At 44.9% G+C, this 12,777-nt stretch overlaps 1 protein-coding gene across 4 annotated transcripts in view; it reads right to left on the bottom strand.

The window, feature by feature from the left end:
• Positions 1-12,777, bottom strand: part of CLTCL1 (clathrin heavy chain like 1) — a 112,394-nt gene that overhangs the window by 52,973 nt on the left and 46,644 nt on the right. For all 4 annotated transcript variants that reach the window (XM_054469258.2, XM_054469260.2, XM_054469259.2 and 1 more), the window contains exons 4-10: positions 10,680-10,841; positions 7,204-7,317; positions 3,564-3,737; positions 2,384-2,581; positions 1,300-1,500; positions 1,045-1,197; positions 358-480 (exon numbers count right to left, since the gene is read on the bottom strand). In XM_054469258.2, coding sequence (XP_054325233.2) covers positions 358-480; positions 1,045-1,197; positions 1,300-1,500; positions 2,384-2,581; positions 3,564-3,737; positions 7,204-7,317; positions 10,680-10,841 — 1,125 coding nt within the window. The remainder of the gene's footprint in view (positions 1-357; positions 481-1,044; positions 1,198-1,299; positions 1,501-2,383; positions 2,582-3,563; positions 3,738-7,203; positions 7,318-10,679; positions 10,842-12,777) is intronic.

Below are 12,777 nucleotides of genomic sequence, written 5' to 3'. Positions count from 1 at the left end.
CTAGCTCCTGGTGCTCAGGCCAATGGTCAGGGAGAGACCATGACGTAGTAACTGGGGTGGGCCAAGGGATGGAGGGCTGGAACCTAAATGATATCCTCATACCTTACACCATCACCACCCAAAGACACAAACCCAAACAAACATTCTCTAAAGTACTTCAAAACAAAGGAGGCAATGAGTACTCATATAGTAAAGACTAGAAGACAAACTCCCCAAGTACACTAGATTTTTTAAAACTGGAAGATTCATAGCAGATGAAGAAAAGCATTGACACAAGTTAACAGGAAACGAATCAAAGAAATCTTCTAGATGGCTCTAAAAAGCCACAAAAAGTTGTCCAAAAATGCCTACGCTCACCTGGCTAATGTTGGCCAGCGGCTCCTCGTCCTGCACTAGCATTTGAGAAAACTGCAGGCCCTGTTCCGGACTGATCTTCATTACATCCCTCAGCAGAAAGATCCAGTCTGGGGTGTACCCAACCTAGAAGCAAGAGAGCACGAATCAGGAAAATCAATGAAAAACCCTGGGCATTAGAAAAGGAAGTTATCCATCCTTTGTTTTAAACTTGTGTTAACAAAGAAATGAGCAGCAACATTATCATGTGTAGGTACCACCTTCTGCCAAACACAATATCCAATTAAATGAATTGATTTCATGTACATGGAAGGCACAATTAACTATAAAAACAGCCCAGACCACAAAGAAGTTCCCCAATCTGTGTGCAAACACAGCCTGCCAGTGAGCACACAGGGATAAGATCTGGGAGTCTGCCAAAATATCAAATTAACATACAGAAGGAAGAGAGGGAGAGAAAAAACAAGATAAAGCTCCCAAATAAAAAGATGGAAGGACTGGAAAACTAAGGATAATAAAAAACTGAAGAGAATAAAATATGATCATTATGAATAAAGATCCTAACAGCAACATTGCCAACTCTCACACCAGAGGACTTACAAAGAAGGGAATTTTATAAACTTTAAAATCAGCAACCACTCAACCACACGTGAGTAATCTGTGAGATGCCACTGGTTCAATACACATTACCTTTTTGGCATAGAGCACAATTTTCTGGAATTGGCCTGTTTCTGCAAAACACTGGATCACTTTGCTTGGCACGTTTGCCCGAAGGTACACACTCAGAGCGAGCATGGGGTCAGTGGTTTTGACCAAGTCTCCGAGCTCCTCTGAGCACTCCAGCTGTGGTATGCCAAGGGACAAGGCAAAGTTAGGAGGCAGGTAAGGAGCCTGGACCAAGTTTTCAAGCTGTGCGGGGGGCTATGAGCTCACAAGTGTTTCTACCTTATCTTCTTTCAGCCACTTCTCTAGGAGTTGCTTACGCCCCTGCTGAAGAACCAGGTGGCAAAGTTCTAAGGATTCAAGTTTATTGAGCTGACCCTGGTCGAGCAGGATTCCAAAGTACTGCAGCAATGGAGAAGCCTGGCCAGACTGAGCGGGTATACTCTGGAATTTCTGGACCGTCTCTCTGGTACGCAGGATTCCCTAATAATAAATGGAAAAATAGGTCATTGTGTTGTAATCACAGGGGATCCCTTCACTCAACTTGCTTGTATGTAAAAACAAAAATCTGCCAGTGGAAATTCCACACTGCTCTGTCATAGACAAAAAGTCCCCTACCAAGGCAACTGCTTCTATCTTCAACAATAACCATAAGTATAGGGGAATCTAGGTCCTCCAGGTGGCTTCACACTTAGGGTCTTACTTCTCCCCCAGCATGCTGCACTAAGAATTCGGCCTCTCAATCAGTCTTGTAGTAGTGAAGTTCTGCCATCATTATATTCTAATTGGAAATACTCAAATTCACAGATGAAGGCTAGAAATGGTTTGTTCATAACTACCCCTTGAAAGACAAGACAAATTCTTTCAAGGACAAGCAACTTGAAAGTCTTTATCTACTCAGGAGCAGATCCAGTCTCTGAACAATTTATCCAAACGAAATAAACCAAAGAAAAAGCCATATGCCGAAATGCTGTATTCTAAAAGAGTGGAGAAAGTCCAGGGTAGGACTATCGCTAGATAAAACAGGGAACAACCACTTGATGTATTGTACAGTTGCATATTTGACAACCAGGTAGCAAGAGTGGAAAATGCTAAGTTACAGAAATGTGAAACTGTATCTAAGCTGTTGGGTGAGAGGTTTATATGCACACAAAGTGGGAGGCATGAAGTGCCCATGCAGCAAGAGTGTGCTTTTTGTTTACTTCCTTCACTGTTATGCCACTGGTGCAAAAATTTTAAACTAAAAACTCCTAACATAACACTAATAGACTGCAATATCACTAGTGAAATGCTTTTATGACTTATTTTCCTCTCAAGGTTGGTTCTTAACACTCAGAACACCTGAACAGTATTCAAGGTTTATCACCTTTGGTGCAGACGCTGCAACTTTGGCGGCTTCAGCATAGCTGCCCTGTGCAAAGAGGGTATTGAATTTTCTCACAAACAACTTCTCTGCCCCAGCCAGGTTACTACGAACGGCCAAACGCAGACCAAGGTCTGGATTCTGAAGCACGTTGGTTGCATAATTCACAATGTTATCTTCCTCAACACAAACTGACAGCACCTGTAAGGACCCAACAAGTGAGAGCGGCCCGGCCTAGAAGAGTGCTCCACCATCCCTCTGCCATGTTCCCTCCCGATGCTGGAGTGGTAGCCACATTCTCAGGCGAGTGTTGAGCACACCTGTGATGGTGGCCCTCATAGTGAAAGGATGCAAAGCAAGCCGAAAGCCAAATGGTAACAAAACAGAACAGCACAGGAGTCTATGTAGTTATTAAAGTCACACAGATAAGTGTGAGGCATTCTGCGTGACAGCGAAATGACCTATGCGGATGGAACTCACAATTTTTCTTCTTAAACTTTTTATTTTTAAAGCACAAAGTTTCTTTCTTTTTTAAAAAATATTTTTATAGAGACAGGTCTTACTATGTCGCCCAGGCTGGATTCAAACTCCTAGCCTCAAGCAATCCTCCTGCCTCAGCCTTCCAAAGTGCTGGGATTATAGGAATCAGCCACTGTTCCTGACTTTTTTTTTTCCCCGAGACAGGCTCTCACTATGTCACCCAGGCTGGAGTGCAATGGCGTGATCACAGCTCACTGCAGCCTCAAACTCCTGGGCTCAAGCCATCCTCCTGCCTCAACTTCCCATGCAGTTGGGATTACAGGCATAAACTATTGTGCCCAGCCAATAGTTTCTTCTTTTAACTATCTTTTTCAACTATGGTTGAGAAAAGTTACTTAAATACCATAGTATCTGCTTTTTCAACCCTCCCCAGTTAGGGTGTGCGTGGTATAAAGATGATGTGCATCAGAACTGCTGTTCCATATGCAGGAAGGAGCTGCTCTCCTCCTGGAATCAATCCTGTGTTAGGAATGGTGCTGTCTGAAGAGAGGAAGTGTCAATATGAAGGAGGAGACATGGGTTTAAGTTTAATAACAGGAACTATTAATAGCTACACCCCGCTGCTTTCCTAGAGAAGGGGGAAAGTTTGAACGCCAGTCCCTAATGAATGGAAAAGGTAGAAAACGAAATGTCAGTTACACACCTGTCCCTTTTTGTTGACACCAATAATTCCAGAGGTTGGTTTGTGTGGAGCAGTGACAAATATTGTGTCAGCACTAATACGGTTCATGTAGATGCACACGCCAGACTCTAGGTCATACAGATGAAGATAGCCATACTTTGTGATCAAGTAAATAACACCATGTTTAGCTCCAATCTGTAAGAAGACAGAGAGCAAGAGGTTGGGAAGTAAGGAGGAGAAGCCATGTGGATAAAAAGAGCTCACAAATGATAAAGAGGAGTCTTTTTGTTTGTTTGTTTGTTGAGATAGGGTCTTGCTCTGTCACCCAGGCTGGAGTGTAGTGGTGCCACCATAGCTCACTGCAACTTCTGACCTCTGGGCTCAGGTGATCCTCCCATCTCAGCCTCCAATGTAGCTGGGACTACAAGTGTGAGATGCTACCCCTAGCTATACAAGGATTCTTCAGTTTCTCAGGCCAAGAGATTGCTAGTGGGAGCAACGCTTCCCTGAGACATGCATTCTAAGTTGTACCTGATTGAGAATTAGTTTTAAAGACAATATTTTGTCCAACCACTCTCAAATAAAGGTCCAATAAACTCAGGCTACTCCATTTATCTTTCAGGTAGAGCGATCCTTTCACAGTTTATCAAACCCCTTTAAGCAAGCTGTGAGTTCATAAGAGAAGGGGAAAGTTCTGGACAAAGACCTCAAATGCCAGGATGATGTTCCAGCATGCCTTCTACCACCACTTATTAACCTTTGAGTTTTGCCAAATGCTATTAACTTTTACAGAAAAATATTTAACACACAAGAAAACCTGAAGGGGCTGGGGAGAAAAAACAGATGCATTTGCCCAACCGGATTATTAGACGTATATATTAGAACAGACAGTAACTTTTGAAGTATGATTTTACCATTGGAGGAGAGAGAGAGAATAATTAAGAGCCCTGAAAGAGAATGAATCATGTAGGAGAATTTATTGAGAATGAGTGTGTGCTGGCTGCTGGCTAATGACTACAGTCCCAGCTACTTGGGAAGCCAAGGCCGGAGGATTACTTGAGCCCAGGAGTTTCAGTCTAACCTGGGCAATGTAGCAAGACTCCAGCTCTAGAAAAATAAATAATTAGTAGGTAACATATTAGTGGAAAATAGGCACTTTAATCAATATATAACATATATTATTAATATAGTTAGCTAGCTATCTGGAGATGGAGGTAAGAGTAAAGAACTGAATTTCTATCTTACTCTTTAGATCAAAGTAAATTCCAGATGGGTCAAAGATTTTAAGTAGAAAACAAGGACAATTAGGAGAGGAATGAAAGAAAATATAGGTAAATGTTGTGACCATCTTCAGGTGCAGAATTAGTCTCAAAACATGATACCATTGCCATACAAAAATGCAACACTTCCATAAGGTGGCACATATCACAAATTATGACTGGGAAAAATATTCAAAATACATCAGACACTTAGTATTCTATAAGTACAAAAAGCTCTTACGAATAAGGTAAAAATCCTGGAGTTGGGCACAGTGACACACACCTGTAACCCTAGCTGCTTGGGAGGCTGAGGCAGGAAGATCGCTCAAGTCCAGGAGTTCAAGACCGGCCTAGGCAACATAGCAAGACCCCATCTCTACTTTTTAAAAACAGATCCCGATAGAAAAAAAATGCAAAGATTAGGAAAAGGCAATTAACCGGATACATATGAGTGGCTGATACATCAATTCTGCCTTGATGGTAACCAAGGGAAAGACATCACAACATGGGATGCTGTCCAGCTACCACCGGCAGCATCAGTAGGAATGTGAACTGGCCAGCACGGTCAGGAGAGTCTGTGATGAGAATGTGCCCCTGACCCAGCAGTTTAATTTCTAGGAATTTATCCTTGGACTTTTAGACTAACACACAAAGATGTATGGAGCACAATGTTCCTTATAGTGTTTCTTGTAGATGTAAATACCAATCAACAGGCGATTGTTTAAATGAGTTGTAGCAAATCCACAGAACAGACGACACAGACAATAAAATACATACATTATGTTATTGGCACAGAATGATCTACAACATAGCTAGAAGAGTTTATACAGCAGCAAGGCTAGTGTAGAGCCATTTTCATAAGAGTCTATCTGTATAAATCTGCATAAATGTATGCATGTTAAGTTACTTCCAAAGGGGTAGCCAAATTATCATCAGTGCTAGGATTTCAGGTGATATTTAATTCTGCTGTTACATTTATTGATACTATTAGAAATGTATAGATAACATATATTTTATGAGAACAAAAGAGTAGAAAGGAGAGTAGATTATATAATCTTACATATATAATGTGATGCCAATTTTGTTCAGAAAAGGTATAGATGTAAATTTTTTATAAAACAAATTGTAAGATTTTTTATTTTTATTTATTTATCTATTTATTTTTTGGAAATGAAGTCTTGCTCCAGGCTGGGGTGCAGTGGCATGCAGTGGTGTGATCTTGCCTCACTGCAATCTCTGCCTCCCGGGTTCTAGAAATTCTCCTGCCTCAGCATCCCGTGTAGCTGGGATTACAGGTTCATACCACCACGCCCAGCTAATTTTTTGTATTTTAGTAGAGACGGGGTTTTACCACGTTGCCCAGGCTGGTGTCGAACGCCTGAGCTCAGGCAATCCGCCCGCCTCGGCCTCCCAAAGTGCTAAGATGACAGGTGTGAGCCAACGCGCCCGGCCAAGATTTCTTATATATTTTACATCCAACTGGTTCATCTACAGAGGAATGTTTTCTTTTTAAAAAAATCTTTTAATTTTTATTACTCAAAAAAGCTCCATTTTTAATTTAGCTTTCTGACTCTGTGCCTTTCACACTTCCACAACAATATTCTGCTCCTCAATAAGGAAAGCACACTTGATCCTGTCACGAACACACTTAGCACACACGGAACTACCACAGGCCCTGCTGACATGTGTTTCTGTTTTAGGGAACCTCATAAGAACTTCAGGTCTCATAGCACGAACTCCTCGAAGTCTGGCTGGGCACATGCCACATGCAGGTTCAGGTGTTTTCCCAACCTTCTTGATGTAAAGGTGAACAATTCTCCCACCAGGGGCTTGGGACTACCTAGTTTCACTAGAGGCTGCATGTCAAAGGCTGGGCCATTCTGAATGCCAGCTCAAAGGACTGTCCCTGGGAGCTCTAGGCTCCCTCAATGGCAGCCAACTGTAAAGGAACTAAGTGTTTTATTCTTTTTTTAAATTATTATTATAAGTTCTGGGTTACACGTGCAGAACGTGCAGTTTTGTTACACAGGTATACACGTGCCCTGGTGGTTTGTTGCACCCATTAACCCATCACCTACATTAGGTATTTTATTCTTTAAATATTCTCATACCATAGTGAACATCTAATCTTTTATAATAAGAAGGAAAGAGCTGAGGACTTTGATGCGTGACTTGGCAACGTCTTCCTGCTGCCCTAACTCACCATCATGCAGGGCATTCCTTTCTATGAACAGGGCTTTCCCAGCTCACAAACCAAAGCCTTAGGCCTCTAAATGGGTTTGAAAGCATCACAGTGGTAGGAGACAGCAGAAGCAGACTAAAAATGGCAGCCTCCTGTATCTTGGGAGGTGCTAGAGTAGATTTTAGGACATGAAGATGTTTAGAGAGCAGCACATTCATACCTGCATAGCCACTGGAAAATCATTCTGTGCCTCTGGAGGAAAAAACACATCTACTGCTTTCCTTACAAAAGGTTGGTTTCCCGCTGCAGGCTGTCCAACTTCAATGATGTGCAACTAGAAGAGAGATTTTAGGTCAATCAAGGGGACCGCCTGTGGTGGTAGACAAGTGCTAGTCAAGGCACAGAGGCAAGTGGAGCCTCAGCTCCACACACGGGATGATTAACGCTAAAAGTCACATTCAACCAAAGCAGAACAATCCCCTTGTCGGAGTGCCTGTGATTATCCAATAACCTGCTGCCCACCACCAAGCATGGCACAAAAGGCCAATGCCAGGCGGCCTGGAGCCTCAGTTCCAGCACAGTGGCAGAGTCACTTCCCTTCCTTGGGCCTGGATGCCGATGAAACAAAGGGCTCCAGTCAGAATCTGCTGTCCCTTCCACCTCTGCTCTCTGCCTTCCTGGGTATGGCCCAGACTCACACAAGCCTGTTAGTGCAAGATCTCATCACTGGAGGCCAAACTCACGAGACACCCTCACCATGGCACAGGCCTGAGGTTTTCAAGGTTGTGCTGGGCGGGGGTAAGAATCTGATGACGGAGCCCATCCCTGCCTTATGAGAACAGCTCCAAGTTCCTGACCTATGCCAGTGCCTTCCCTATAACTTTCTTTTTTTTCTTTTTTAAGATGGAGTCTCGCTCCATCACTCAGGCTGGAGTGCAGTGGATCGATCTCAGCTCATTGAAACTTCTGTCTCCCAGGTTCAAGCGATTCTTGTGCCTCAGCCTCCCAAGTAGCTGAGATTACAGATGCGTGCCACCACACCTGGCTAAACTTTGTATTTTTAGTAGAGATGGGGTTTCGCTATGTTGGCCAATCTGGTCTGAAACTCCCGACCCCACCTCGGGTAATCCACCCCCACCTCGGCCTCCCAAAATGCTGGGATTACAGGCATGAGCCACCACGCCCAGCCCCCATAACTTTCATCTAAAGAAAAAATATTATAACTAACACAAGTCCACAACAAAATCCAAAATGAAGGGTAAGAGACACGAAACAAGGGCGGGAGGCTGAGCTTAGAGGACACAGATGAGGGTGTCTATGGAGGGGCAGTCTGGGTTTGCGGTCTGGGTTTGGCTGGGCAGAGAGAGGAGGGAAACACCAAAGGGGCTCAGATAAGGAGGGGAGCAGCACTGAGAGCCGGGCCAAAGGCGGAGGCTGAGCGGCAAGCATGTGGGTGCTCCTGTGGGTGCAGAAGTCTGTGGGTGGGGAATAGAAGTCTTGCACTGGGAGCTTTAAAGCAGATAAAAGGTAGTTTAGGAAAATTATTTGGCAAGGCCTATTGGTAAGAAGGCGTGAAGCAGGTCTGAGGACCTAATAAATGGCTATTCTGTAGCCCAAATGTGAGGTGAGAAAGGCTTAGGGTACCACAAAAGGGTAAGTCAGATGTGGGACTTGTTAAAGGTCAGACAGTGATGAGAGAATGGAATGGGGCTTGACCGCTATGGGTTCTTGCTCGGGAGCTGAGAAGGGTGACACTGCCAGCAGGAGCAGAGGTACAGAAAGGACACCAGGCTCTCAGGGCGGCAGCAGGAGGAGGTCAGCAGAAAAGAACTGTGTCCAGGCAAGCTCCGCCCCACATGTGGAGACAGCTGGCCAGTCCCAAAAGGACAGGTGAGTCCTGAAAGGAAGGTGCATGCCTGGGCACAGGCAGGGCAGGCACCCTCCCAGGACCCCACACCCGCCCTGTAGCTGGGAGGACCAGGTCTGCCACAAGACACAGGGCCGCTCCAGGACAGGTACTGTCAGGAAACCGTGTTTCCCAGGCTCTCTGGGTCACAGAAGACCTCCTGGTCCATCTCCAGCTCGGCTGGAGGGGCATGCCCACCAGAGAGCTGGGTGTAGAGAGAACCCTCAGCCCTTTCTCTTCTTGGAGCTGCCATCTGTGTACAGAGCCCTGCTCTAGGAAGCGCTCTTCTCCACAGAGCACTCTGTGAGGCAGGCTCTGCTCCTCAGAGGGAGGCCTGTCGCTGCCCTGCTGCATCTGTGAAGGAGAGGTGTGCCTCACTCTGATGGAATACGGGAGCAAGCTCTTTGAGCCACATAACTAAAGTCAGTGTCCTTCATCAGCAACAAGGCTAACATGTGACCCGACTCCTTTTCCTTCTGGCTCTCAAATGAGGAGGGCATGAAGTATGTTACTCAACAGGAGGCCAAAGTATTGCGTGTATTTCACATGAGGAAGTTTGTAAAGCCACATTCTAACTGAGAACTCCTCTGCCTTGGGGAATATTTCAGGGCTAACGAACAACCCAAAATTATGGTTTGAGAAAGTGTTTTTCACAAGATGACTGTCTTGAAGCAGCTCTCCAAGTGGCTGAGACCACGCTGGTGGAACCCAAGGTCTCCCTGACACCACAAGCTCTTCCGTCTCCTCACCTCTGCCCATGACAGCCCTGCCGAGCAGCTGCTGGCCACGTCCCAGGGCCTATTAAAACCCACTGGCTCCTGGGCACAGTCCCAATCTCTCTGGAGCCTCCCTGAGGCTCCTCCCAACCACTTGGGAAGAACCATGCTAATGGCAAGGATGGCACCACACTGGTGAGTTCACAGTCATCTCCCCAAGAGCAGAAACTGTGCCTCATCTACCTTTTTATTTATTTTTTTTTTTGGAGATGGAGTCTCGCTCTGTCGCCCAGGCTGGAGTGCAGTGGCGCGATCTCGGCTCACTGCAACCTCCGCCTCCCAGGTTCAAGCAATTCTGCCTCAGCCTCCCGAGTAGCTGGGACTAGAAGCACACACGGCCACGCCCGGCTAATTTTTTGTATTTTAATAGAGATGGGGTTTCGCTGTGTTGCCCAGGCTGGTGTAGAACTCCTGAGCTCAGGCAATCCACCCACCTCGGCCTCCCAAACTGCTAGGATTACAGGTGTGAGCTACCGCACCTGGCCGCCTCACTTACCTTTATAGTGCATTTCAGTCTAGTCTGTGTGGAAGGATTTTTTTTTTTCTTTTGAGATGGAGTCTCGCTGTGTAGCCCAAGCAGGAGTGCAGTGGTGTGATCTCGGCTCACTGCAACCTCTGCCTTGCAGGTCCCAGTTCAAGCAATTCTCCTGCCTCAGCCTCCCAAGTAGCTGGGTTTACAAGAATGTGCCACCATGCCCAGCTAATGTTTGTATTTTTAGTAGAGACGGGGTTTCACCATGTTGGCCAGGCTGTTCTTGAACTCCTGACCTCGTGATCCACCCTCCTCGGCCTCCCAAAGTGTTGGGATTACAGGCGTGAGCCACCGCACCCAACCTGAGGATTTTTTAGGGGAATGGGGCCACTTAATCATGTGCATCACAGTGCACAGTTCTCAACACCACCATGAACCTTTTCTCACACAGACATCTGCAGGCCATGCCCAGCCACACACACGCACACCCCAACACCAGCTGATGACACTTCTCAGGGAGAAGACAGTAGAGTGGATCTTACCTTGCCTCCTGTGGGATTACGTACAGCAAAGCAGAAAAGGGTGGCAGGCTTGGCATTCCCCTCCATCTTGAACTCTGCAAAAGCCGCGGCATGGCCTTCTATGGGTTGTGAAACCTTCCTATCCACAGAGTAGAGCTGCATTGCTCCAACCACACGGTTTTGCTAAGAAAAGATATTATGCAATGAAAGGGAGAGAAAAGAGAGGAATATAAAGAAACAATTCTTAAAATATATTTCTAAAATGAAAGTCTCATACATTAGAGGTATATTTCCTCTAATAAAAATTAAATGTATTAGCTATTAAAGGCATGATATCACTCTGAATTTGATGTGGAAAGATGGCAAACACTATGGAAAAAAATAAGACCACAAAAAAGTAAGATGGACGATCCTAATTTGTTAAATATAGTAAGTGTGAGAGCATTTTTTCATGGAAAGTAACTCGTGCACTTTGGAGGAAAAACCTTAAAGCATTAATAGTAGTTAAATCAGGGGGATGCAATCACAGGTAATTTTGAAAATTGTGTTTTCTGAAATTTCTAAGTAGCAAAAATTGTATTTAATAAAAACCAATAAGGCCAGCACAGTGGCTCACACCTGCAATCCTAGCACCTTGGGAGAATCACTTGAGGCCGAGACTTCAAGACTAGTCTGACGCCATCTCTACAAAAAAATAAGAAAATTAGCTGGTCATGGTGGCATGCGCCTGTTGTCTTAGCTACTCGGGAGGCCAAGGCAGGGGGATTGCTTGGGCCAAGAAGTTCGAGGTTGCAGTGAGCTATGACTGCAGCACTGCACTGCAGCCTGGGTGGCAGAGCAAGACTTTGTCTCCAAAAAAACCAAAACCCCCAAACCAGTAAGACTAATATCTTTTATAAAACTTAGAACTTGTATTTTCTTTCTTTTTTTTTTTTTTTTTTTTTTTTTTTTTTTTTGGTGACAGAGTCTTGCTCTGTCACCCAGGCTGGAGTGCAGTGGTGCGATCTCGGCTCACTGCAAGCTTCGCCTCCTGGGTTCACGCCATTCTCCTGCCTCAGCCTCCTGAGTAGCTGGGACTATAGGCGCCCGCCACCACGCCTGGCTAATTTTTTGTATTTTTAGTAGAGACGGGGTTTCACCATGTTGGCCAGGATGGTCTCGATATCCTGACCTCGTGATCTGCCCTCCTCAGCCTCCCAAAGTGCTGGGATTACAGGCGTGAGCCACCATGCCCGGCCAGAACTTATATTTTCTACTGAAGAATTTCAGTACATTTATATCCAATGTCAAATGCTCAAAAAGCTAAATGAATGGAATACAAAAGGGTCCCAGTTCAAGCTCCTGTAATTAAACATTCAGTCCTCTCTGCTGAGTGAGCTCACATGTAGTCATGGGTAAAATCCTCAGTCTATTCCCCACTCACTCACAACTCCTTAAAATGGAATAACAAAGGCTTCAACTTTGTCTTTAAAAATATTTTCTATTGCACAGATTTCTGTTAATGTTATTAAGCAAAGTACTGACACATGCTACAACATGGATGAACCTTGAAAACATGCTAAGGAAAGAAGCCAGGCATGAAAGGCTGCATATTGTCTGATTCCACCTATAAAATATCCAGAATAGGAAAATTTATTGAGACAGAAAATAGATTAGTCGTTGCCAAAGGCTGGTAATAGGGAGAAATAAGGAGTAACCAGCAGATAAGTGGTCTGTGTTTTAACAGAAAAATGAGCATGGAAAGGTAAAAATGAGAATCCAAAGACAGGACAAAACTCACCCTCCCCAAGAGACTGTGGGAAGACTTCCAGCAACATCATGATAGCACATTTGAGTCCTAAAGGTACAGATACCTAAACGAAGCCTAAACTGAAGCCAAGATGAAGAGACAGAGAAGACAGAACAGCCAAGGTGAAGGTGAGAGACCAGACCTGAGGCTACGTGTGTGGCCTTGGGCCGATGGCCTGCTTCTAAGTTTAGGCACCTGCCAGGCTTACCTTCCCACCTCATGCGGCTGCTGAGTGTTAAGTGTGTCAAATTTGGGTAAAGGCATGTTAAGGACTGTAGCAGGCAAGGATTCAATGAGCAAATGCATTCATTGTGCCAGGCACCATGCTAG

This window comes from Pongo pygmaeus, chromosome 23, assembly GCF_028885625.2.
Source record: "Pongo pygmaeus isolate AG05252 chromosome 23, NHGRI_mPonPyg2-v2.0_pri, whole genome shotgun sequence".
Lineage (NCBI taxonomy): Eukaryota > Metazoa > Chordata > Mammalia > Primates > Hominidae > Pongo > Pongo pygmaeus.
The sequence above is the reverse complement of the archived record's forward strand: the minus strand, read 5'-3'. Positions and strand labels throughout refer to the sequence as shown.